This window comes from Convolutriloba macropyga, chromosome 9, assembly GCF_964194025.1.
Source record: "Convolutriloba macropyga chromosome 9, txConMacr16.3, whole genome shotgun sequence".
In the NCBI taxonomy this organism is placed as follows: domain Eukaryota; kingdom Metazoa; phylum Xenacoelomorpha; order Acoela; family Convolutidae; genus Convolutriloba; species Convolutriloba macropyga.
Genome location: NC_134476.1, coordinates 54,994,155 through 55,020,809, shown reverse-complemented (window position 1 = coordinate 55,020,809; position 26,655 = coordinate 54,994,155). Strand labels below are relative to the sequence as shown.

The 26,655-nt window shown below is 38.4% G+C and overlaps 2 protein-coding genes across 7 annotated transcripts in view; both read right to left on the bottom strand.

Annotated features, from left to right (window-relative positions):
- Nucleotides 1–22,011, bottom strand: part of LOC142345862 (ankyrin repeat and EF-hand domain-containing protein 1-like) — a 53,349-nt gene extending 31,338 nt beyond the window's left edge. For all 6 annotated transcript variants that reach the window (XM_075398285.1, XM_075398288.1, XM_075398287.1 and 3 more), the window contains exons 1-5: nucleotides 21,295–22,011; nucleotides 18,089–18,276; nucleotides 17,820–17,942; nucleotides 4,557–4,700; nucleotides 3,784–3,937 (exon numbers count right to left, since the gene is read on the bottom strand). In XM_075398285.1, coding sequence (XP_075254400.1) covers nucleotides 3,784–3,937; nucleotides 4,557–4,700; nucleotides 17,820–17,942; nucleotides 18,089–18,276; nucleotides 21,295–21,448 — 763 coding nt within the window. In that variant the 5' untranslated portion in view covers nucleotides 21,449–22,011. The remainder of the gene's footprint in view (nucleotides 1–3,783; nucleotides 3,938–4,556; nucleotides 4,701–17,819; nucleotides 17,943–18,088; nucleotides 18,277–21,294) is intronic.
- The window catches only part of LOC142345864 (ubiquitin-conjugating enzyme E2 S-like), a 309,073-nt gene that overhangs the window by 122,747 nt on the left and 159,671 nt on the right, over nucleotides 1–26,655 (bottom strand). The window lies entirely within an intron of this gene.

Here is a 26,655-nt window from a genome sequence, read left to right as displayed (position 1 = left end):
GTGTACCTGTTGAAATGGGAACTTATTGAAATGGGAACCTGTTGAAAGAGAAACGTGATGGAAGTTTGAATGTGATCTGTGAACTACATCAAACTAATAGTTGATGCTACTAATACTTTCATGTTTTTTTATTAACCATATTTTTTTCTGAATTAATTTTTGCAATTACCTAACGAGTTTTTTCAGGACTAGTTGATAGCGATTTTTCATTCTCTTCAGTTCAAAAGCAGAGAAAAAATCAGAATGTCCATGGTATTTACTGAATTGTATTTCTTTGTGTTCATACTAAGTTCAGAATTGTACTGTTAAGATATGGTTAATAAAAGCCAGAACTCATGTCATAGAAAAAAAAATGGATCTTTTCCGTTTTTGCCCCAGCTTAGTGGGACCATATTATACGCGCCCCCACCCCCAACGCACGAGCCATTATTTTTTTAATATAATGATTAAATATGCAATGACAAATGCTCTGTAACTGGGGGGAGCATAACGTACCGGGGGCGGGCGCAAACGGAAAAGATCCGAAAAAATCATGAAATTTTTACAATTCAGCACAAATTTGTTTTTCTAAAACAATTGATTCAATGTTTCTACGCATTAGAGTTTTGAATTTTCAATCACAATTTAATGAAAAAAGGGGCAGAAATGGCAATGTTAGTTTGCAAATAGTTTGTTCAATATTTTTGTGATTGTATTATATACAAGGAAGGACTGTTATGCTGAAAAGTGTCTGCATATAATTCTTGCCTCTCTCCTACTCACTCCGGAAAAATTCCAAAAAATTAAGCTCTAGAATGCATGATTATACTTTTGAAGGGGAAATAAATTTTCGGAAAAGGCACCTAACGACAAGACCACACTACCTTTCCATAATTTCTCGGATTGAAAACCATCGGAAACAAATGCTCGTGATTTAATATCTAAAGGGGTTTGTTATTTTTCTGATCTGAAAACAATTAATTACTATTGTTCCGACCCCACTTGTAGGGGAAGAACTATATACTCAAATGGGTCTTTTTTGTTCAGACAATTTTGGCCGATTGATATATTCATCGTAGAGAAATGTGAGTGGTATCATTAAAAAGCTCGTCCAGCGTAGATTTCGAAATTAAAACGATTTTTTGGAATTTCGTTTTTGTTTTTTCGAAGGCTAAAGTTTCATGTGAGCACGGGATATTTGATTCACTTTTGCTCACCTTTACCGTAATTTTTGTTCGAAATAACATTTTTTATGAAAAATTTGCTTCAAAATTACATTTCACGCTACAAAACGCATCAAATTGGTGTTCCTAATAGGCGAATGGCGATTAAAAAGACTAGTTCTGGTCTCATAGGGAAGTTTACTTTCAAAAAAATTCAAATTATATTTGAGAACTGTTTTTTTAGAAAACTTTTTACATTTTTTTGCTTTTAAAACACTAAGATAATATTCACCTTTCATATCTAGTTTCAGTAGTTGACAAACCTCATTTACATGTCCAATGATGCCCAATAAACAGAAAATAAGCTTTCAAGGAATCTCTCTTTTTTTGGCTTCAACTCTGAGTGTTCGTAATTTTTAACGAAATTTTGATTGTCTTTTTCAGATTGTACTGAATTTTTGAAGTCCTGGAGCTTACATAAGTTGAATAAATTTTTCTTTCTAAGCTTCAATTGAACCTATCTAATGCTTTGAGTGGACAGCTAATGGCTGTTGAGACATTAAAAATAATTTTCCGAAAATTAACGAAAAATTCTGTCGCTAACCGATCTTAAACTTATTTCTTTTGAACTGTAAGCCATTCTATGTAGTAACAGGACCTTCTTCTCTTCTACTTCAGCCAATATTAACCTGGTTAGCGGATTTGTCTCCAATTATTAATTTCGTGACTTCGGTTCGACGAGTTCTCATATAATTTTTTTGGATATTTTTTCATAATTTTGTTTCTTTTTGAAACTATACTACATTATCCTAATATTGAGTGTCCCATTGGCTCATAGAATACGTTACAAGAATCTTGGATAAAGTTTCCCAGAAAAGCTTATGGACTAATTGGCTTCGACACTTTCTTCTTGCAGTTTTCTACTGAAATTTTGGTTTTTGCCTCTATTTGTTTTTGTTTTCATAGTCATGAGACTTATTCTGATGTTTCATTGATGATTGGTACGAAAAACAGCATCTTTGTCCCTTTGAGGCATAACGTAGCATATTCATTGACTTCTGTTTGAAGCTATTGATTTCAATGGCGTTGATACTACGGATTTTCTCAAAGATTTGGTTATTTTAAAATAATTGATCATATTTGTTGATTTCTTGAAATCTCATCATTCAAAAAAGAAGAATTTTACTGCCTTTAAAGTTAATTTCGAAATAGAAACGTTTTTACTAAAAAGTCCATTTTTCGATGGCTTCGAAACCTTCCTCTCATTTTTTTAAGTTGCTGTATTTGCTGTTTTTTATTCATTATTTAGTCATTAAAAAATGAGAGGTCTTATAAGCTTCTAATTTAGGATAAAAAAAAGATATTACTCTATGCAGTTGCTTCATACCGAATAGTCACAAAGTTGTTGATATTTTTCTTTTTCAAAATTTTTATATTTCACTTTTTGTTGTTCTTTTTGTCAACTTGTAACTTATTCTCATAATTGAGAGGTCCCATCCAATTCCTGGTAACTCAAATATTAAACTTTCAATTGATGTTGTGTCGTAACTGATGTTTTGTTTGTTGGACAATATGCGTTTTCATAAATGTTTTGTAGGTGGTCAAAATTCGTGTTCCTTTTTCTCTTCTTTTACCACATTCCTGTAAAAACAGAGCCCATTTATTTTCAAATGAAGACCAAGTAGACTCATGTACTTATTTCATTGTTCATTATATTTTCACCTCAGTTATTAAAGATAACAGTTGAAAAAAATCATAATTTAGGTAATAGCTAACAACTTTAATGGCTTCATTAATTTGTCTTTTCGCAGTTTGTTTGTAATTTCTTGAGATTTTCTTCATTTTCAGTCCGTTTCTACGGCTTAGTCTAATTTAGCACAGGTCCTGTCAGTTTTTTCATGACTTTTTAGTAAATTTATTGAGAATTATTTTCTTAAATGTTAAAGATTAAGACGTTTGTATTCATTTTGTTTAAAAAATTTTGATAGATTTTCGAATTTCGCCTCATTGTTTTTACTTGTCTCAATAAGGAAAGTCCCATCTGCTGTATAGATAATATGCAAGAAATTTTGCTCAGTTAGGGTTTCATCTGATTTCATTTTGACGTTGTTTACTAGGTACTTTTACATTTAGTTATTGAGTTTTTTTGCCATTAATTTTTTAGTTGTGCTTATTTTGTTTGTTTTTGTCGTAGTATTTTTATCGGCAGATCTGCAAAGAGGCAGATCTCAATTAATAGTTTGGGTGTGTAACGATTTTTTAAAACTCAAACATCAATTTTTGGTTATCTCTTCATTTGGTTGACATTTAAGTCGGAAATGTAGATCAACTCGGGTCGTAACATCAAGTGCGAATGCATATTAACGAGCCTCCTTGTTATTAGTGCTTTCATAGATGTAAATATATAAAGAAAACACCTGTACCTTCGACTTTTTATAGCTTTAACGGAATTTTGCAAAAAGAATTCTTAAAAAACTTCAATTCATGTTTAAAATTAAATTAAATTTCCTTTCGTTCGCCATTGAACGAAACCGACAAAACCCAATTTTGAAAAATGGACGATATCAATAAACTTCTTACCTTCAACATCAAGGCAACTAATGAGACTAGGTGAGACTCGTGAGTAGACAGTGTTACTTACCTATGAGATCCTGTTCGTCCAAATTAGCTCCATGTGCTGCTAACAATTGTAAAACTTCCACGTGACCTGCTTTGGCAGCAAAATGGGCTGCTGTCAACTTCTTTCTACTTGCTAGATCCACTTTTGCACCTGCTCCAATCAACGCCCTGCACACCTGAAAAATATATTCTTTCACCTACGACGATAATAATTTGTGATCCATATTTTTAATTATTACTGAGAACGTTTTTGATCTCAGAAAGTACTTTTTTCAAATGTAATTGTTTTTTTAATCTATCAAATACAACTACTCGACCTCACCCGCGTCGGATGTTAAGCTGGAATGGCGAGGTTATTAATAATCTTGCAGAACTTTCATGAATATGTTGGTAAATAACAAACTACAAAAGTGACAAGAGAAATTACCACCCGAGGCTAACAAGAGGCTTCCCAGGTTACCCGTACTTGGAAAACTTGGTACGTCCGTAGTATGGCATAATATATGCCTTGAATGAAAAGAGTACTAAGATCTTGTTAAATTAACTACGGTCCGTAATAAGTTTTCTAAATTACCGGATTAAGGCCGTATCAAGATCAAATAAGGTGTCGTACTAAGGCCGTACCAAGTTTATTAAGGTGTAGTTAGTAGTCTAATTGCCAGGAAGCTGTCGGAAAACTCTCTAGTCAAATAAACAACCGACTACTATATGCCTCGTCAAGCGGGAAAACCGATTAACGGTAGTTTAATTTTAAAAAAAATGGATAATTCAGCTATGCGTGAGCTCGGCTGTTACCCGCATGTTTCCCTGCTGTGCAGCTGCGTGTAGTGGTGACTCCATCCTGACAGCTGTCTGAGCATTTGGGTCAGCCCCGTACTCCAACAGACGCACACAAATGTCCTCTGTCTCACACGCATTCTCACACCCCTCATACAACACCTAACAGTTCAACACAACAGAACATCATTCATTCTAGGATATCATCATTTGTTCTTTGAATCGTCTACCTCTGGAAATATCTAAGTGGTGGCGAAGCCAAATTTTTTAATGGAGAATTTTTTGGTACTCCTAATGAGCCGTTCCAAAATAAAATCTTTTAACGATTATGAGGAAAGTGTGGAGCGTTTTGAAAAATGAGTCAGTTGAGTCGGATTGGACAACCCGATTTTAAGATATAATTTTTTTTGTGATAAAATGTTGTACTTTCATAACATAACTTCTTTTGGCTTGTATAGAAATTTTAAAACCCCGCTGAAACTGCTCTTAAAGGTTTTGAACATTTCCCGCGAAGCTTTCCTGCAAGAGAACTTGCGAAATTGGGCTCACTATCAACTCTATACACCCATTCCGAGTAAGAAGTGGCAATTTTATGAAAATAGGTTGAGATCAAACTTTCACTACAAAAATTGTTTATGACAACCCATTATAATACGTTTGAACATAAAAATTGTTTTTTTTTCGAAACTGAATGCCGAACTATTCAAAAGTTATTGATATTTCTTTCTCTGAAACCACTTACAAAGCAACTCAAATACGGAATTCACATTGAGGTTGTATCTTTTGTATCTTTAAATTGGCACTAAGAGGTCTGATGTATTTGTAAATTGTAAACCACAAAATTTTCGGAGAGTTTGTTTCATGGTTTTCTTGGCTTCTCATTGGTTGGCGAATATTTTAAAAAATTAAACTTATCTGAAGCTAAATGAAGGCTCCGTGGTTATACTTTGCGTGTTCCTAAAAGATTGTAATACAGAATTACCCAGATGATTATCTGGCAAATTGTCATTTTTTTGTCAACCTTTTATTTTTCATATGGTTTTTCTGATAGTTTTGCAAATCCTCAAACTCAAAATAAATTTCCAACCGTGAAATATACGCCCTATGAAAGTTAAGAAGATTGTATAATAATAGGAGTCCGAACATTATTACCTGATCAGTTCAAACATCAATTGTTGAATAGAGAATCTAAACTGTTTGACAGTAAGCTTGGCAAAACTCAAACTCATTTTACCAGGCCTATGCTTGTATTCAATCTTGCATCTGAAGGAAAATTTGATCAGCAAAATTTGAAATTCTGTTCCTTTCATGTCGTAAGTACTATCCTAAATACTATTGTAGTTATTCAATTATGTTGTTTTGAAATTTTTTTTTTTGGTAAACAGGTTTTTTGTTTAGCTTTCACGAATACTCAGGCTGAAGAGGACATCTGAAAAAGTGTAGTTGTCTCAAAAACGTCTGGTGTCTGATCCCACTTAGTTCTCTCTAGATAATTAAAAGACACCCGCGTCGAGGTGACAGCGCTGAAAATTGCATAAAAAAATGTAAGAATTGCCTTTATAGCACTAAATGCAGCTGAACGGCAGAAAGTGGTGAAAACAAAAGTTTAACCACTACAAACCGGACTTCTTACGTCCATTCACCGGTAAAATTTATTAATGCTTTGCATTGATGTTTCGCAGGCTCTGCGGTTTTAAGCGGTATTTTTTTTTTCAACGCTTGAGCGGTGGCCGCTAAAATTTCTAATTGTACAAAAAATTATCGTGAAAGCAATCTTACGAAGTTACAACGCATGTTTTGCATAGATGGCGTGAATTTGATTTAAACTCAATAGAAATTTAATTGAATTAAGTGAAAGACCGCTCTGTAGATAAAAAGTTGGTTGACATGCATGAGGGCAAAAGTTGGAACCCTTGTGCGGAAGTTTTTCTTGTAAATGTTTATGTTTTTTTTCGGCGAAACCAGGAAACGGGCAGTTTTCTAAACTGGTACCACCAGCTGCAAGTCGACTAATTCAAACAAACATTTTATGCTGCTTTTTATTTGTGGAAAAACTGATTGGTTATTACATTCTGGAAGAGAAAAAATTTTCAGCTGTTTTTCTGCAGTAGCCCGTATATTTACATTAAAATGAATCAAACTTGACATCTTTTCCTTTTGCCCCCCCCCCCCCAACTTAAAGGGTTCATTTTGTCTGCAGCCCCAAGATTCACGTGTTATGTTTTATTTTATTGATTTGCTATGTAATGACACGTGCTCTGCAACAGGGGGAGCACAACGTACTGAGGGGACAAACGGAAAAAATTCCAAGCTTGTAATATAATTAATCTATGACTGAGGGAAAGCGACTGATTGACTAACTATATAGATATTACCTTCTGGGTGAGAAACTGTTTACACAGCTTTCGTGAATTTATAGTAATATGAATCAAACTTTTCCGTTTGTGCCCTGCCCCAATCTTAGTGCGTGCATTTTATTTTCTCCCCCCAGATGCACGTGCCATATTTTTACATAATGATTTACCATGTAATGACACGTGCTCTGTAAATGGGGGAGCATAACGTATGGGGGGCACAAATGGAAAAGATCCCAAACTACTAAAATAGTGAATCTATGACTAAGGGAAATCAAGTTAACTCCTAGTTTTGAGTTGAAGCTTGGTATGTGAGCTGGGGTACAATGTCGCGGTAAACAAAAATGTTTGTTATAGTTATTCGAGCCTTGTATCCGACAACAAACTCGAATGTAACAAAACGGAAGACGGGAAATCTTTATTCAACAATTACGAATCGAATAAGATTCAAGAAACGGCTTTTTATGCCAACTATAGCTTGTGTACATAACATACGACACATAAGAGGTTCACTTCCCAACGTTAACAAAAGTTATTCAAAGTAACACTGGCGGCAAAAAGGCTAGACACTACCTGTTAGCCTTTTGCTAGCCAATATCGGTCGATTCAGTTCATGTATGACGTAATTTGGCCTTGCATTGGCCTTAAAATTGAACCATTCAAAGCGTTTTGATACTCTAATAATTATATATCTAAGTCATCTTAGTCTAAATCGGGCTGGTTCGGCCCAAAACCGCTCTCTAACAGTCCGTTGCTCAAGGTACATGTATTAGAATACTGATTTTGCTTTGCCAATTTGGTCGTAGTCGGGGGCTCGAACCAGCGACCCTTCGATTCGGAGTCCAGTGCGTTACCGTCTGCGCTATGCCGCCTTGATTGCTTGCTATTCAATTCAAATATATACGCTTACACGCTTACAAACATACGCTGCTTAGTTTATATATATATATATATATATATATATATATATATATACGCTTACTTTGCATTCGCAACATCCTCCGGCCCCGAAAGTGTTGTTTCTAAAACAGGTATTAGTTTTACAACCGGTCGGATATACTTACCAGCATTTGTCCTTATCTCAGCCGAACGGGCAATGCCATCGCTGCCATAACGGAGGTTTTCAATGCGACCCATGGGAAAGTGTCCACGGGGGCTCAATTCGTCGGCCACCCATACAATATCCCCAGATTTAAGCTCTGTTTGCCGGTGCGGACCATTTACTGCGACGATTCAGGTTTGGGACATATTCAGCTAGCCACCTTTTCCAAATTGAGTCCGCGTAGCACTGAGCTCGCACGTATCTCTTGCGGTGGTCGAAGTCCTCTTCTGACAAATGCGAAGGCACAGTGCTTGACCTGTTTCCGAGAACGAAGTGATTAGGTGTTATGGCATCAAGTTCCGTAGGGTCAGAGCTTACAGGGGTAAGTGGCCTGTTATTTAAAGTTGATTCAACTAAACAGAATGTCGTTTGTAAGACTTCGTCAGTAAGACGTCGGTTGCCAAGAACTGCATAGAAAGTGCGTTTAACACTCCTCACCATTCGTTCCCACGAGCCACCGTGATGTGGGGCAGATGGTGGATTGAAGTGCCACAAGATTCCCCTTTCAGACATTTGACTCGCAAATGAATTTTTGATTCTAACTCTGTATACACAATGATAGTTCCTTCTCGGTAGCAATAAAGTTGGTTCCATTATCCGACCAAAGGACGCGGGGTTTTCCTCTCCGAGCAATGAACCTTTCAATTCCCATAACGCAGGAATTCATGTCCATCAATGGCACAACCTCAATATGAAAGGCGCGTGTTGTGAGGCACGTGAAAAGGAAACCCCAACACTTTTCACTTGAGCGTTTCACTGATACATAAAATGCGCCGAAATAATCCATTCCCGTATTGAAGAAGGGAGGGGAACCATAGGAAAGACGTTCGGCCGGTAAGTCGGCCATCATTGGCTGAACGGACTTTTTGCTACGCTTACGGCATAATACGCAGTTAAATTTGATAGACCGTAATGCGAAACGCAGTTTCAGGACTGCGTAGCGTCGTTGTATGCAAGCTCGCAAAAAGTCAATGCCCTCGTGGTGGTTAACTAAATGCTCTTTTTTCAGAAAGAGCCTTACAGCGGGGTGACGGCTATCAAGTATGATGGGGTGTTTGATGTCATAGTCGGCTTCAACTAATAGTTTGATGCGGCCACTAGATCTGATCAGAGCATTGGGACCAATGAAAGGGGTATACGGTGAGATTGGGCTTTTTCTGATAAGGTGCTTTTCATCCAGAAGTTGTTTTTTCTCGAACGGGAATGATTCAGATTGAACGAGAAACTGAAGTTTTGCTTCAGCAACCTGGAGTTCATCGGGCCTAAGAATTGAAGCATCTGATGACCGGAAATGGGCGTGCTTCGGGAGGATGCGGAGGAGATAAGCGGTTATCCTAACTAGTTTAAAGTAGGAGTTAAATTTTGTGTAATCGAACAGTTTTTCTTCGTAGGAAACGTTGCTCGCAAGACTGCTTTCTTGTTTTTGAACCGGATCGCCCAAGGGACTGGTTAACGGTTTTTTCAGATTGCCTAATATCTCGTTATTTGGCTGGAAAGGAAAATCTGACGTAAACAGGAAAATTGGACTTTCAACCAGCTACTGGTACACAGGCCATCGGCTGACATTCCCCTTGTACCAGCGTCCGCGGGATTGTCTGTCGATGGTACACGAAACCATTGGTCGACTGTTGTGGACTCCAATATTTCCGAAACCCTATTGGCAACAAAGATGGGCTGTTTATGGAAGAATCTCAGCCACTGAAGCACAGTCGTGCTATCTGTCCACATGAACGTTTTACTAAGAGGTATTGTTAAAGCTTTATATATGTCTACCTTTAGGCGCGTTGCTAGGAGGGCTGCTTGAAGTTCGAGTTTGGGTACGGTCAAACATTTCATGGGTGCAACTCTTGCTTTTCCCAAAAATAAAGGCAATTTCGGTATGCTTAGTGGGTCCTTACCTTACTTTTGATCTCAGGAGGGCAACAGCGCTGAAGACTTCCTGGGAACTATCCCCGAAAACATGAAGCTCGGTTGAGTCGAACTCGCCAGAGAAAAAACTCCTAGCGACTGTTAGTTTTCCTAATTTGGGTAAATCTGAACTCCATGCACTGACCCTATCAATCATGTCATCGGGCAGCACCTTGTCACAGTCTTGACCACTCAACCTCCATATATCTTTCAGCAACAGTCGGGCGGTAACTGTGAATGGGGCTACTAACCCAATTGGGTCAAAGACTTTTGAAACTAAACTAAGTACTAGGCGTTGAGTTACGTTTTTGTTGTCCACGTACTTTGTTCCACGGCTGACAACTAGTGTGTCTTTTTTGTGGTCCCATTTCAGACCCAATACGTGTGATGAGGCTTCTTACTCAGAACTTCCAATAACTTTTGGCTCTTCTTTGCCATTGGTTTTGAAGCTGTTGTCGAGTTCATCGAGCAGGTGTGGAACGCTGCTTACAAACTTTGTTAATTTAGCTCCTCCCAACATAAGTAGTTCTACGAGTTCCTTGGCTCTCTTCAGTGCTTTCTCTGGTTCGTCTAAGGAGTCGAGGTAGTCGTCCATATAAAACTTTTCCAACACAGCTTGCGATGCATCTGGGTACTGACGGCTATTGTCCTTGGCTGTTCGTTGGAGGGCATAATTCGCGCATGTGGGCGAGTCTTTCGCACCAAAGATATGCCTGGTGTACTGATTTACCATCACATCAGTTGATGGATCCTCCCGCCACAAAAATCTAAGGCACGGTTGATCCTGAGGAAGCACTCCAACCTGGAGGAACATGCCTTCTATATCAGCAGAGACTGCGTACTGATACTGGCGGAAGCGGATAAGAGTATGAATCAAACGCTGAAGTAAATCAGGACCTGATAACAATGATTTATTTAATGATGTTCCATGAAACTTTGGAACACCATTTTGGAACACCATGAAATTTGCACACCATTTAACACCCTTCTCATCTTGTTTGGCTTATTGGGATTAAAGACGGGGTGATGAGGCAAGTACCATTCGCGTCTAGACCGTTCACTGGGATCTTTAGAGTTAAGCACTTGAATCACATAGCCTTTGTCTACGTCGTCCTTAATGCTCTTTTCGTACTTCACTCGGAGGTCTTGGTCCCTGAAAAGTCTTTTTTCAAGGGACTTCAGTTGAACGAGTGCTGAGTAGTAGTTATTCGGTAAATGAAGGTCGTCTTTTGACCACAGCATACCAACTTGATACCGTTTTCCGTCATTAAAAGTTGTCTTTTCTAGTATTTCAACTGCTCTACGGTCTGAAGAAGACCTGGGGTCAACCTCTTTTACAGCTCCGTATGACTCCATGTCATACCAGGAGTTCAGTTGTTCGGCTAGATCTGTTTCCGGTTCAGTAACAATTTTAAAACAGGAGGATATGAAACTAGAAGTGGCAGGCAGAGGTCCACTTAGAACCCAACCAATTGGAAGACGGACGGCAACGGGCGCATATTTTGAATCGCTTTCAAAATATTCGATAGGTCGGATTGCATGGTAAACGTCTTGGCCTAGAATCATTTCGACATTTGAGTAACTGTACTGAACGGGATCTAGCACACTTAAATACGGATATGTTTCCTGTAGTTGAGGTACATTGATAATATCAGAACCAACATTTAGCGTGTCTCTTATGTATGGACTTACGTCGAAACTTTCACAGGTGTTATCACCTAATGGTTTAACTGTCACGTCTGTAATAAGTGTATCAATGACTTGTTTTGCATTTATTCCGCAAACAGTCAGTTTAAGAGGTGAACCTTTCAGATTGAGTCTTGCCGCAGCACTTGCCGCAATCCACGAGTGACTGAGGGCAGGATCACATAAAGCCAGCACTTTTGTTTCCTTAGCTGTGTGGCCTTTGAGTTGGACTTCCTTAACCTGTAAAAGACCTTTAACGTCGGACACAGCAGGGAAAAATGACGAGTTTCCATCTTGATTGGGAGTACAGATGTTTTCCGAATTGAGTGTAACTAGAGATGTTGACTGCGGTGGATCCGTGACGCTTTTCGTTTCACTTGGTTTCTTTGCATTGTTCTTAGTGAAGATGCGTTCGGAACCGTGTAACAGAATATTATGTGTACTAGTGCAACCAGGTTGTTTGCACTTTCGTGGGTTGGGACAATTTCTAAATTGATGCGAGCCATTGAGACAGGAGAGGCATAGTCTATGTTCGGCTACAATTTTCGCTCTCTGAGTTGGGTTTTCACTTTTGAATTTCGGGCATTTCCAAATTGGGTGATTTGCCTTGCAGTGCGGGCAACCAAGATCGTTCCCGTTTCTTGTTGACGGGTTCTTCTGTTTTGCGTCGGCAACTTTTGAGTTTGACGCGAAAGCCTTTGAAGTTGTTTGTTTTATTTACAACTGGTGGTTCGTCTGTCTTAGTCTTAAATTTGACTGCTTTCATGCGGTCATGTGTGTCCGCTTTTTTTTGTAACCAATCGTTGAATTCTAACAAGGTAGGCCTGAGCCACTGCTTTTTCACTATATGTGAACACCAGGATTCCTTAAGATTGGGCGGGAGCTTTTGTACCACTTGATTCAGTAAAGATGAGCTACACAAATCGGCGTCATATGACAATGACTGAAAAACTCCAACTAAACTTGAAATTACTGATGCGAAAGCAATTACATTTTCCGAATTGTGCATTTTTAAGGGTGGGTAATTGTTAAGTTTATCAAGGTGAGCGCCAACTACGGCATGGGGTTGGCCGAATTTCCGTTCCAGAACTTTCATGGCATCGTTATACAATGCACCACTATACGCAAACTGCTCAATGGATTTTTTAGCTCTTCCGGTTAGAAGAGTTTTCAAATAAGTTAATTTTGCTGCATCAGAGAGGTTTTGAGAGTCTGTGGCAATTTTGAACTGCCCTATCCACTCATGCCAAAGAAGTGGGTCCCCATTATATTGCGCAAGCGTCCATTTTGGTAATGAATTGAGTTGACTGTAGGTTATTGCGTCCGCTAGATCCTTAACATTGAAGGAATTATCGTGTGCGGGAGCAACAGATGTTGATGGATGATACGAATGGAAGGTACCAGTAGTATTGGCTGGCATGGTTGCGTAGGGCAGCATTGGGTTTGAATACAAACCGTGCTGCACCGGTAATGACGATGAGGGGTTGTGTTGACCAATAAAGGTTGCAGCGGAAAACGGGTTTGGGTTTTAGTAGTTTGTACCTCCACTTGAATAGGATACAGCAGGTTTATTCAAATTTGTTTGCAAAACTTGTTGTTGAAATTGTTGAGGATGTGAGGAAGTTACGGTTGCCGGATGAGGTACATGCCACAAAGTCATGTTTGGCAGGAGGTGGCTAGCCATGGGATAAAAACTACGTTGCATGTTTTGGACAGGGTATTGTACGTTCTGATGATCAGAAGTAATAGATGGCAAGTTTGTCAATGTGGGGTTGTTTATGTTTGCTAAATGATGATCTGGTTGATTCAAATATGAAACTGCGCTGGGGACTGGTGCCCAGCTCGAGGGTTCTGGCAACTGTGAGGGTTGAGGCGCTGATGCTCCCGTATCAGCGGTCTGGTTAGCGACGTTATTACTTGCCTGCGGACTGGTCTGTCTGTCTTCCTTTCCAAAAGACAAAAAATATGATACTCCTTTGGGAGTACGGACGACGTTTTCACGCGGGTTACCGTCCTTTGGTGGTGAATGATTGCTTTGCTGCAATAACGGACCTGGTGCAGCGTTTGGAGCGTTCACCGAATTTTGCAGCATCGAAGGGCCTGTTAGGAGATTATCCGTTTCATGTGGTGGTAATGAGTTCGAAGCTTGGAGAAAACCATTTTCCTGAATTTCGTTTTCTGCGCGGTTTGAACGAAGAGTTGTAGACAAAATATTGTTTGCCACTGAACTGTCAACCCATTCTGTTACACGCTCAGAATTTTTATCATTATTTAAAATTTTTTGCTCCCCGAGATCACCATCAAGGCTCTCATGTGATGACTCCATTGCCCGAATCTCCTTGACTTTTGCGTCAAACAATCTTTTCCTGTTCTCTTCGCTAATTGTATCTAGCTCTAATTGATGCTTTTGTTGAGCGAGTTTGATTATGTTCTCATTCTCTCTCTCAATCTCTTCTCGTTGAAGTCTTGCTATTTCCTGTTCTCTTCTCCTCTGGCTAGACGAGATTGAGACAGTTTTCGATCCACAGCTTGATTTTTTTCGGCGGAATGTTGATTCACCAATTGTCTCATCACTGAGCTCAATGTATTGTCGTGCTTTTGCTACATAATTGTCATGAGTTTCGCTTGCTTCTTTGAACCAAAGTTCAAGCTCCTCGGTAAGTTTTATTTTATTTGGATGTCGTGAGGCTAACTGAACCAGTTGATCGTTTTTGTCAATTGCTGTTGACAAGAGTTCCTTTGCTTTGTTAACTAATGTCTCCACTTTTGTTTTTCGTGTTTTACTATTTATTGCTTCGTCGATTCTTTTGTACAAGTCATTCACACTTAATTCAACTTTAGATCTAGCTTCAGACAACTTGAAGGCCTGAGCTTCCATCTTGAAAACAACGGTATTAAATGTTAGATATTTGTTTCAATGAATTAGGCACACTTAATACAGTATTCAGAATTTCAGATGACTCTTACCAGCAAAAGAATTAGAAAGGGGAATCGTTACAAGCAATAATTTCGTAAATCAAATACACTATGAGGAATTGGGAAACGGACTAGATTTTAGTTTCTTAAAGGCTCAAAAGAACAGATCAACCACTAACGAGGAAAAAACTGCAAACAAGCTATAGCCTTGCACTTAAGCTAGCCACGGCTCGTCAGCAGAGTTCCCCTCGAGAGCGGCAGCCCTGTTTGCTCGAGCTTTTCGACGGCGCTGGTTAAGCCTTTTTGGTCTGGTCTTTTTTGTCAGACAATTTAGGTTGGCGCTATGAAATCTCACAATAGAGAGTGATTTTATTTCACAGCAGAAGGGCGGATGAAGTTGCAAATAGTCGTTCAGAATCGAAGGATCCTTGGTTTTGCGCTTTGATAGGAGGTCTTTTATGACGTGAACCACGACGAAACTTGTTTGCTCCAGGTCCTCGAAGATATCTGGGGCGCCCTGTCGTGGACAGTAAACAATAGCTTTTATCTTATTTTCGATTGCGTAAAGTTCTTGAATGAGTTCAGACGCAGATAATGGGCTATGGTTATTGTTATGATGGGGTGTTAAGCTATTGTTTATAGCGTCATGCCAAATTATTACTTCACTTGCCTGTGGGTACTCGTATTTGAGCTTAAATTGCACGGTCTTTCTCTGTTTAACGGCCTTAAAGCTGAGTCCGGGCTCAGCTATAGATGTAATAAGGTGTCGTGTATACTGAGGGTCCCTTAGTTTGTTTATTGTGCGGCTCAATGAACTAGCACCTACTATAAAAAGCATTGAATTCGGCTAAGTGAACTGCTAAAAGTTTTCGGCTAAATGAACACCCAATTTTTCGGCTAATTGAATACAAAAATTTTCGGCTAATTGAACACCCAAAAAATTTTAGGCTAAATGAACACCCAAAAATTTTCGGCCAACTGAACACCCAAATTTTTTCGGCTAATTGAACACCAAAAATTTTTCGGCTATTTGAACACCCAAAAATTTTTCGGCTAAGTGAACACCCAAAAAATTTTCGGCTAATTGAACACCCAAAAATTTTTCGGCTAAGTGAACACCCAAAAATTTTTCGGCTAATTGAACACCCAAAAAATTTTCGGCTAATTGAACACCCAAAAATTTTTCGGCTAAGTGAACACCCAAAAAATTTTCGGCTAATTGAACACCCAAAAATTTTTCGGCTAAGTGAACACCCAAAAATTTTTCGGCTAATTGAACACCCAAAAAATTTTCGGCTAGTTGAACACCCAAAAATTTTTTGGCTAAGTGAACACCCAAACAATTTTCGGCTAATTGAACACGAAGTTATTCGGCTAACTGAGCAACCGAAGTTATTCGGCTAATTGAGCACCCGAAGTTATTCGGCTAATTGAGCACCCAAAGTTATTCGGCTAACTGAGCACCCAAAGTTATGCGGCTAATTGAGCACCCGAAGATATTCGGCTAATTGAGCACTCAAAGTTATTCGGCTAATTGAGCACCCAAAGTTATTCGGCTAATTGAGCACCCAAAGTTATTCGGCTAACTGATTACCCGAAGTTATTCGGCTAATTGAGCACTCAACGTTATTCGGCTAACTGAGCACCCGAAGGTTTTCGGCTTAGTGCTATGGGTTCAAAAGTATATCTAGGCTAAGTATGTGCCGCCAGTGTAAAATATTAGCACCAAGTTTAAGAGTCTGACAACGTCTGATCAACTACTAATGTAGTCCCAACAATTGAGCGTACAGTTTTGGAACTCTATGCTCCTCACGTCACTATGAAGTTACCCGACCCCGCCTCTGACTGTCAAAGTCACTCCACAGGACACTGACCCACTAGCAATGCTCCACGGACCACTATCACCAACGTTGACCCGGCCTCTGACTGCCAAAGTCACTCAACGGGACACTGAACCACTAGCAGTGCTCCACAGAACACTATCACCAATGTTGACCCGGCCTCTGACTGCCAAAGTCACTCTACGGGACACTGAACCACTAGCAGTGCTCCACGGAACACTATCACCAACGTTGACCCGGTCTCTGACTGCCAAAGTCACACTACGCAACACTGAACCACTAGCAGTGCTCCACGGACCACTATCACCAACGTTGACCCGGCCTCCGACTGCCAAAGTCACTCAACGGGACACTGAACCACTAGCAGTGCTCCACAGAACACTATCACCAATGTTGACCCGGCCTCTGACTGCCAAAATCACTCTACGGGACACTGAACCACTAGCAGTGCTCCACGGAACACTATCACCAATGTTGACCCGGCCTCTGACTGCCAAAGCCACTCTACGGGACACTGAACCACTAGCAGTGCTCCACGGAACACTATCACCAACGTTGACCCGGCCTCTGACTGCCAAAGTCACACTTACGCAACACTGAACCACTAGTAGTGCTCCACACAACACTATCACCAACGTTGACCCGGCCTCTGGCTGCCAAAGTCACTCTACGCAACACTGAACCACTAGTAGTGCTCCACAGAACACTATCACCAACGTTGAGCCGGCCCCTGACCGATAGAAGTCGATGTAAGAACGAAAAATCCTCGTCCTGGTTTTTTCTCACGTGGTGGACCAAATATTCGAGCCTTGTATCCGACAATACACTCGAATGTAACAAAACGGAAGAAGGGAAATCTTTATTCAACAATTACGAATCGAATAAGATTCAAGAAACGGCTTTTTATGCCAACTATAGCTTGTGTACATAACATACGACACATAAGAGGTTCACTTCCCAACGTTAACAAAAGTTATTCAAAGTAACACTGGCGGCAAAAAGGCTAGACACTACCTGTTAGCCTTTTGCTAGCCAATATCGGTCGATTCAGTTCATGTATGACGTAATTTGGCCTTGCATTGGCCTTAAAATTGAACCATTCAAAGCGTTTTGATACTCTAATAATTTTATATCTAAGTCATCTTAGTCTAAATCGGGCTGGTTCGGCCCAAAACCGCTCTCTAACAGTGCGTTGCTCAAGGTACATGTATTAGAATACTGATTTTGCTTTGCCAATTAGGTCGTAGTCGGGGGCTCGAACCAGCGACCCTTCGATTCGGAGTCCAGTGGGTTACCGTCTGCGCTATGCCGCCTTGATTGCTTGCTATTCAATTCAAATATATACGCTTACACGCTTACAAACATACGCTGCTTAGTTTATATATATATATATATATATATATATATATATATATATATATATATATATATATACGCTTACTTTGCATTCGCAACAATGTTTGCAATGACTCACAGATATTCCCTGGAAGTCAGAGTTGTTGCAGTCGGCTCCTCTCTTGATTGCAATCTCTGCACAGATGGCGTGTCGTTTGGTTCTCGACAGACACCGAAACAACACCCCACGTCCTTCTGTATCCTGCAAAGGAAACAATTTATGGCTAAATTTATTTTTTTTATCGGAAAATAAGTTTTTGAGCTTGGGAGCTTCCTCTTTGGTCTAATTAAGTTGGGGCTTAACTTTTTACTCCAAGATTGTTTTCGTACTGTTAGTATTGAAGATACCTTTAGCTTCATGTTGACCTTCCTGAGGTCATTGTCTAGAAGCTTCATGACCTGCACGTGTCCATACTGTGCTGCTATCATGGCCACAGTCCTCCCTCTCCCATCCTGTAGATTGGGACTGGCACCTGCCTTCAACAGTTCCTGCAGAGTAGACCAGTCATTCTCCAACGCACACAGGTGAACAGCCCCTGTAACATTGAACATTTTAGCATAAAATGAAATGATAATATCGAGCAATCGGCTTAAAGTCATCAAAATTAGGAGAGAACGAACGCTGCTGTAAGAATTATTGTAGAACTACAAGCTGTCAAAGCATTACGGGAACTGCTTTTGTTTTCTCCCTTTTTAGAAATTGAAACCTATAATGGTAACCATAGCTTGCTACCTAACCAGCTTGTTTCACCGACATCAGTGTCAATGGTGGTAGATTAATCTGAATGCTACACTGTGTGATCAAAAGAAAGTTGATGGTTGAAGAGAAAACTGCTTGTCATCCAGGAAAAAATCAGTATCTGGAAAAAAGATCATCTAGTAGAAAATTGACCATAAAGTCCAGAAGAAATAAATGTATAAAGGGTCACAGAAAAAACACCTCAGAGCTAAATGTGATGGCAGATGGCTATACTGCACGTTTAGGCTCAGACAACACAAGCTATCCTTGTCCAAAAAGATGGTAGAGAAAGACTAAGGCTATCGAGCCACAGCCACCCCTCAATGAGCGATGCTCGTAGTTGGGAAATGAACCATAATTTTGGTTTACTTGGCTTTAAAGATATTTTTGATAAGACCAGAAGACTAGATACTTCATGCTCCGGCCAAAGGGGAGAAGCAGATTAAAAAGATAAAAACATGTTAGGTTGTTAAGTTACAAATCTTCTTTCGTCTCCTTGGATTAATTTTAAATGAATAACAGAGTCCAATTAATTCTATGTAAAGTTTTAGTCGAAGTTGTCAGTCTGAACTATTGCACGTTTTCTTCATACACTAATTGTTTTATTTATTACGAAACCCTATTCCAATGGTACCGAATGTCTACAATTTCTTCAAAGTTGTTTTTATGCAAGCTATTTGTAATAGTAATGAACGGCACTGAACAAAATGCACACAATTTAGCTACAAAACTTCACACAAAAAAAATAAAAATCATAGTGCGTGTGGGATACACAAACTCCGTAAAAACCACATTCTATTGAATGCTGTTAAAATTTTACTCTACGGGTTTTTTGTAAGGAAAATGTAAAGAGTATCTAAAATACAAAAACTGAATTGATTTGAAACAACAAAATGTTCAAACACTTGGAATGTTTGTTGAAAAAGTCAGTTTTGTTTAAAACTCCAACATTTAAAATCTTTTTTTTCTGTATGAAAATATTAAAGTACTTTACCAACATTTACAAAACTTGCAAAAGATAGTCAGAAAAAAATTATGACTATTTTTGGACTCTTAGATGACTATCTCATTAAGGACTATTTATTTTCTGAAGCTTCAATTTTTCTCGGTTGTTTAAAAAAAGAGTTAGAGCGGCAAAAAACCATCTCAAATGTTGTTTAGAAATTTTTGCAAAAATTTTTGATTGTTCTTTGCTTTCTTTACGCAAACGGTTAAACAATCTCCAAAGATATTTCTTGGCTCTATTAAATGATCAGCAAAAAACTCTTTTTGAAAACAAAACTTCTGAATAAAATGCTAGAGAGTCATCGGTATACAGAAAATCATTTGCCTTGATAATAAACCAATTTTTAATTTTGTGGTGTCAACTTGTTTTTTTATGACAACGACAGAAATGTTCCAAAAGTTGAATGCCATAGTTGTTTTCAGAAAATTTATTTTAGGTTGCTCTCACAAAAATTTGTAGCTGACGAAATGCGAGCTTGCTCAAAAAGGTAAGAGATGAGTTAAAAAGTGGTAATGTGGACAAATTAATCTTTGTAAAGGTTTGACAGCAAATCTAATTTCGCCCTGGTTTTTCTAATGTTTGTGAATTAATTCAAATGGTGAGCACAAATTTGACATTAATCAATAAAGCTTTTTGGGGATCTTTTGTCAGTCTCCCCCTCCCCCCCCCGCCCCCCAGTACATCCTGTAATCCCAACTACAGAATACGTTCAATAACACAGAGAATTTTGGGCATTTCCCATTATACCCTACCCCCTTTTGGTATGTTTACCAACATGGGGTTATACGTCATATAACACTTAAGCTGGTATGCAATTATATAATCCTATAATGGGAAGACACTAAATTTTATTTAAAAAATTTGGGACATCTTCCGTTTAGACTCCCCCCACCCCAGCTTAGTGGGTGCATAAAATTTCCACCCACCAAATGCACGTTCTTGTTTCTACTTTTTACATGATAACTTACAAACACGGGAGCTTTTATAATTTTTTTTTATTTTTAGGATTTAGGAAGAAAACAATCCGAAGAATTTTAGGATCTTTTATGTTTTAACCCCCCAGCTTAGTAGTTTTATTTCTTTTACGCCGCCAGGCACTTGTGCTATTTTTTTAAACAGCAACGTGCTATATAACAACAAATACTTTGTAACTGGGGCGTCAAAAACACGGGGATGGGGGCAAAACAGAATAGATCCAAATTTTATTAATATGATCTTGATGTTTTTAAATTTGAGCTTGAATGATTTGAAGTATTGTATTGTTTTGTTGCAAATATATTGCGTGGTTAAAATTTAAATTTACTTGTCGCAAAAAATTACTATGTAATGGCACGCATTCTGTAACTGAGAGTGCATAACGTACCGGGGCGGGCAGAAACGGAAGAGATCCAAAATTTGATCTGTGTTTCAAGGAGGCAAAATTATGTACGCGGTTCACCAAGTGGGCCACTAAAATTGTCCCAGAAATACCAGCTTTGTCCCACAGTGGTATTTTGATTGATTAAATAACATACTTTTCGTCAGACTATTGTTGAACGAAAACAAATTTATGGGCAGAAATTACTGCAAAATCTACTCACTCAGTTGATGCTTTTTCAGCAAAGTCTTTGAGTTCCCCAAATTTCTCAGGGGGTGGGGGCGTAAAAGTTGTATGACAACTAAAGTGAGGATGTGTGTGTGTGTGTGTGTGTGTGTGTGTGTATGTGTGTGTGCGTGCGGGGGGGGGGGGGTGATGGCGTAAAAGTTATGCCTACTAAGCTAATGAGCTTGGAGGGGGGGGGGGGGGGGGGTTGATTGAGTATAGCTTACCGATGCCTTCTGGATCGTTCTCAATGTAGTTGACTAAGTCTGGCAGCCCACTGGTGATGATTTTGGCTATGGCCTCTTTATTTTTAGTCCGAATACAATCCAGCAATTTGCGAAGTTGCAGTTCTTCTAATCGTGTCTTTGCAATCAACTGCATAACTGTTTTTTTGTCGTCCACTTTTAGAGCAGTTCAAAATTTGGCTTTTGTAAAAAATAAGACATCATTTTGAAACTGTGATAAGCTATTCAGTTGTTTATTCTTCTTGCTAACTATTGAAATCCGTACGTTTTGTCACATTTAAATAAGCGCAATGTTTTCAATTATAATTTAAAGTTCTGAAGTACTGAAAAAGATGCAGATAGTTCTTTAGACTCTGTAACGCAAAACTCGACGGACATTTAATCTAGTTTCCACGCTCACTCATACTTTGATTCTAAGTTTTTAGTAGCGCCAGTATCGGAATCTGTGTGCATATATTTTTCAGCTGTTTCTATCGCATTTTGTCCTTGTAGAATTTTGATGGTAGCTAAAACAACGGGTAGTGTCTTATAATAAGCGGGACCGACGATTGTCATGTTTTCAAGAGCGAGTAAGAGGAAGCTGATTAAGTTTTTATTGAATCCTGATTTAAAATGCACCAGCTAAAATAAGAGTGTATTGGTAGTGTAGTACAGTTTAAAAAGGACCACGTGGATTTAATAGTTGTGTGTTTGTTTTGAGGAAATGGGAAAACAGGCGGAAACTAGATACAGAGTCCGTGCACAATAAATTTTACATGCATCCAACTCTGGTTTCTAATCTTTTTTAAATCTCTTTTCTTTTGTAACTGAAACATGCTACATTTTCATTGCTCTGAATAAAGCTCACTCAGATAATCTTGCACAAAAATAGTTATTCAGTTGCAATATGTAATACTTCTGACCTTCAGAGAAATTAGAATCAAATACCCTAGACGAACTGGGACGGTTATCTGCCAAGATTCTTGCGAAAAACGGTTAACTGCCAAGATCTTTTAAGAGGAATGCAAAAAACGGTTATCTGCCAAGAATCTTGCAAGATAAACGGTTATCTGGTAAGAGCCTTGTAAGAGCCCTTACAAGATGATGCATAACCATACAAGAGTCTTACAAGAGTCTTGCAAGACCTTAGCAGGTAACCGTCCCAATTTGACTGGGTAACTCAGGTTAAAGTGCAAGGCAGAAACGACCTGTGATGAGAGCGAGCGTTCAGGACCACAATGAGCTCTGATCTGTCATGCAAGAGCACTCTAATTGGTTTGTAAGATCGAAGTGCGCTCAAAGGTGTCTCCTATCAGGTCATAGTTATCTGAGTTACAATATATTGTCCAATATTTAGTGCGAATAGGCCCACACCGACCGTGTCTACGCATCGAGACTATTATCCTTTCGTGTGTTAAAAACCATCTCTTATCAGACTTTGATGCGCTCGAACATCACCTGTGACTAACTTTCGTGCATTCAATATATTCTTTGATCAGATTTTGAGCGCTTGAAACCCGGGTCGAGGTTTCAACGCTAAAAATCGCTGAAATATGTAAAAATTGCAATGAAAGTGGTGAAAAGTTGTAAGAATTGCGTTGAATGCGGCGAAAAAAAACTCCGCTAAGAATAGCAAATCTTAAAAAAATTCACCGTTAAATTTTAAAAATAACTCCACCGCAGAAAATATTGTAAAAAAGATGTGAGAATGGGGTTGAATGCGTTGAGCACGGTGAAAAAACAACAATTGACCGCAAAACGCACCAAGTTTGACCGCTAAGTTTGCACAATTTTCTGCCAAATATAATATTTAATGAAATTATCTAAGATGTGAGTTGAATGAGTTGAAAGCCTTAAAAAAATTTACCGTGTATATATTCTTAACCTACTCTTTTTTAAAAAATCTCCAGCAACCATCAGACAGATGGAAGACTTTGAACTTTCAAAAAATCTTTTTGTAAACAAGGTAAAACTCATGAAAACGTATTTCGATGCAGCCTATGCGTCAAATGAGACGACAATTCACATATATTAATACTCATAATCCGAGATCCCCTTTTTATGGGATGTCTAAAACATCGAGAATTATTGGTGTAGTTTCCCTAGAAAATTTATATTTTTATCGGTGAAACTGTGAGAAAAAAGTATCCCTAAAAGCCACATATCATACCTCAATATACCGGTAAAAATCACCGTAATTTTTTTGGGGTTAATTTTTGAACGATTAGCGGTCTAAGTGGTGAAATTGTTGTTTTCGCCGCTTCCTGTTGGCAGCGATGAATTATTTTTTTCATCACTTAAGCGTTGAAAATAAAAAAAAATCAACGCTAAAGACACAGTTCTTACAAAATTTTAACGCATTTATTTTCCATAACGTTTATTGAATATAATTTAAATTCACAAGAGTATCATTGAAGCAGGTGACAGATGGCGGAGTTGAATAAGCAGTTGTTGACAGGAAGGAGGTGAGAAGTTCAAATCACTGTGCTGCAGTTTCTTTTTTGTAAAAATTCCGGTGAATGCGGTGAAAATAAAAATTCAATGCTAAAAACCGCAATTCTTACAAAAATTCACCACTTTCGCCGCATTCATCGCTAAAAAACGCGAGCATTTTGCTGTGAAAAATAGTCTTTTTCACCGCTGTTCACTGCAATTCTTACATTAGTTTTCGACAAAACCTCGAACCAGGAATGGTCTCTGCGTTCGAATTGCATCGGCGCCGGAAATGAAAGACCCGTGATTATGTATCAGTTAGAACTTAAATAAATGTATTTGCTGAAAATTTGGTCAGTTTTTACTATTAAAAAAGGTTTTGAACATTATAACCCCCAGTTTATTTATAGCACCCCAGTAATGTTAAACCATAAGGGGGGCTACAATTTCATTGGGGGGCTACGTTAAGGTAAAGTTCCTAAAATAGCACCAAGCAGAACCTGTCGATCTCCAGCTTGTCAAGTTTCTTTCAACAAAAGGAAGCAAATTATGCCAACTAGACCCAGGTTGAGATCCTCACTTATGACGCAGACCATTTTTTGAGCGCACACAGGGGGTACGGTGTGTTCAAAAATACACAGGCGAGGAATTTTGTTGATGAGCAACATAAACGCACCAGTACTTACGGTCGAGCCAAAGTCGGCCCCATAGACGAGACAGAACTGCCACATAGGCGCACCAACTCTGCAGCATAGACGAGCCACTTTCTGCCTCATACAGGAGCCAGGTTCTGCCAACAAATGAGAATAAAATTTCGTCACAGGCAAGCTAAAATCTGCAGCATACACTTTTCTAAACTTTTTTTTGCACCAAAAGTTTCCACCACACAAACCGCAGGTACACAAAATAATTATTAGGGTGTTATATATTACTTCATTTGAGCGCATGGTGTTCATATATTTTGTCAAGTATTACGACCCAGCTCGTCCCACAAGTCTGGCAGAGCACTTGAATGGTATTATGGTGAATTTTATTGTTTTTATAGATTTTCAGATTTAAAGTATTAATTCTCTGCTTATAAACTCCTTGCATTATACTGCAAGCATAGCTTGGTTGACAAAATTCCCAAGGTCATTAATTGATTGTGCTAATGGACTTTTTGGACTCATCAAGACCACTTTTTAAATTCGTCATTTACTCAAAATGTCTGTAATCACATATTTGATGCTAATTGGTTGGTATTTACACCTTCGACATCAAAAGCTATGCAAGTAATGAAATTGCTTCCATTAGTGCCATTCAGTGCCAATCAGTGCCTTTTGTGACTTAGATTTTAATTCAATCGAAACTTTGCTATTTTCGAGGTTATTTTATATGGTTGATTTCTCAAGAGTGTCAAGATTTTTGCTAAGCAAACAGTACGTTCTGGTTTTCTAATGTTCATTTTGCTGTGTTTGAATTAAAAGAAATGTATTAACAAGACAACACAAGGAGGCTCGATAATGTGCGTTTGCACATGATGTTCCGACCACGCCCATCCTCTTTTGATTTAATAGTCTACCAAAGGAGGAAGAGAAAGAAAAGGTTCAAAAAATCACAGAGCTTTCAACAATCCTTTAAGTGAAAAAACATGCTTGGGTAGAGAGCTGATGAGAGCTTGCCATCAATGAGAGTACTGTACAACACACACACAAAAACAAATAATAGCAAACAATAATTACGACCAAAACTCGATGATTGCATTTAAAAAACAGAAAACAGCAAAACGAAAAAGGAATCCGATAAAACTCGATCTAAACAAATCAACCTATACATCATTAGATTTTCATTGGATAAGATACAAGACCTCTCAATAATGCGACTCGATGACAGGCTGACAAAGAAGAGCAAAAAGGACAAAGATCAAAAATACGTTTATCCTTTTGAAAACAACCAATTTAAAACTAATTGAAACCATATAAAATTGACTCAATAGAAGGTTAACTTAGGTGTTATTGGAAGCAATTGAGACTTGTCGATATCCGCAATATGTCGGACGACAACAAAAATAACAGCAAAAACGAAAAAAAAACACAATTTAATTTAAAAAGAGCGCGGTGCAGCAACCGTTGATACCACAGGCTATTCATGAGGAATAATAACAACCATTAAATCTTCTTTTTTCAACGTCAATTGGGCTCGCCTATCGTGATAATGTGGAAAGGAAGCAAAAAATTCAGAATGAGCAAATTTCCAAAAATCACACTTTTCTGATGACAATGAGTAGTACCAAAGCCAAGAACCCAATAGCTTGAAAAAAGCAAGAACCCAATTGAAACTATTATAAAGATTGGATTTTGGTTTACTGGAAAGAGGAAGCGACCTGTAGTTACAGAGACCAAGTTATAAGATTGAAACAAATAAAAAAGTGACACTGCTCAAAAATCCACTGATTTTTTGTAAAGAAATATTTTCAAAAATCCAAAAAAATCATACGCTTTCATTTTAAAACAAAAACAGACCAATTTGCAACCAATAAGAAATCCAGTTGTGCTTTTTATTATTGAGATCAATTCATAGGACGACAAAAAAAGCAAATACGTACAGAACTCAAAATTTCACAAACAATTTATCAAACCACAGTGTTCAATCCATTATATCTATAATAAATCAAAAACCATTGAAAACTTTAAACTGACGAAGGTAATTAGTCTATTTTCTTTGGTCGAATTTGAGTTTAACTGAGTTTTCAGGTTTAAAAATTTTTGGTAGAAAATACCACAAAAAGAACAACAATTATTGACCAGAATCGAAAACTTAGGCATCTGTCAAAACTTAATCAACAGAAAAACTTTGTTTCAAGGAACAGCAATTGGGTGAGTTATGTCAATAATAAGACTTAGGTACTTTTTGACGACAAAGAGATAAAAAAAGGGAATAACCAAAATGTTT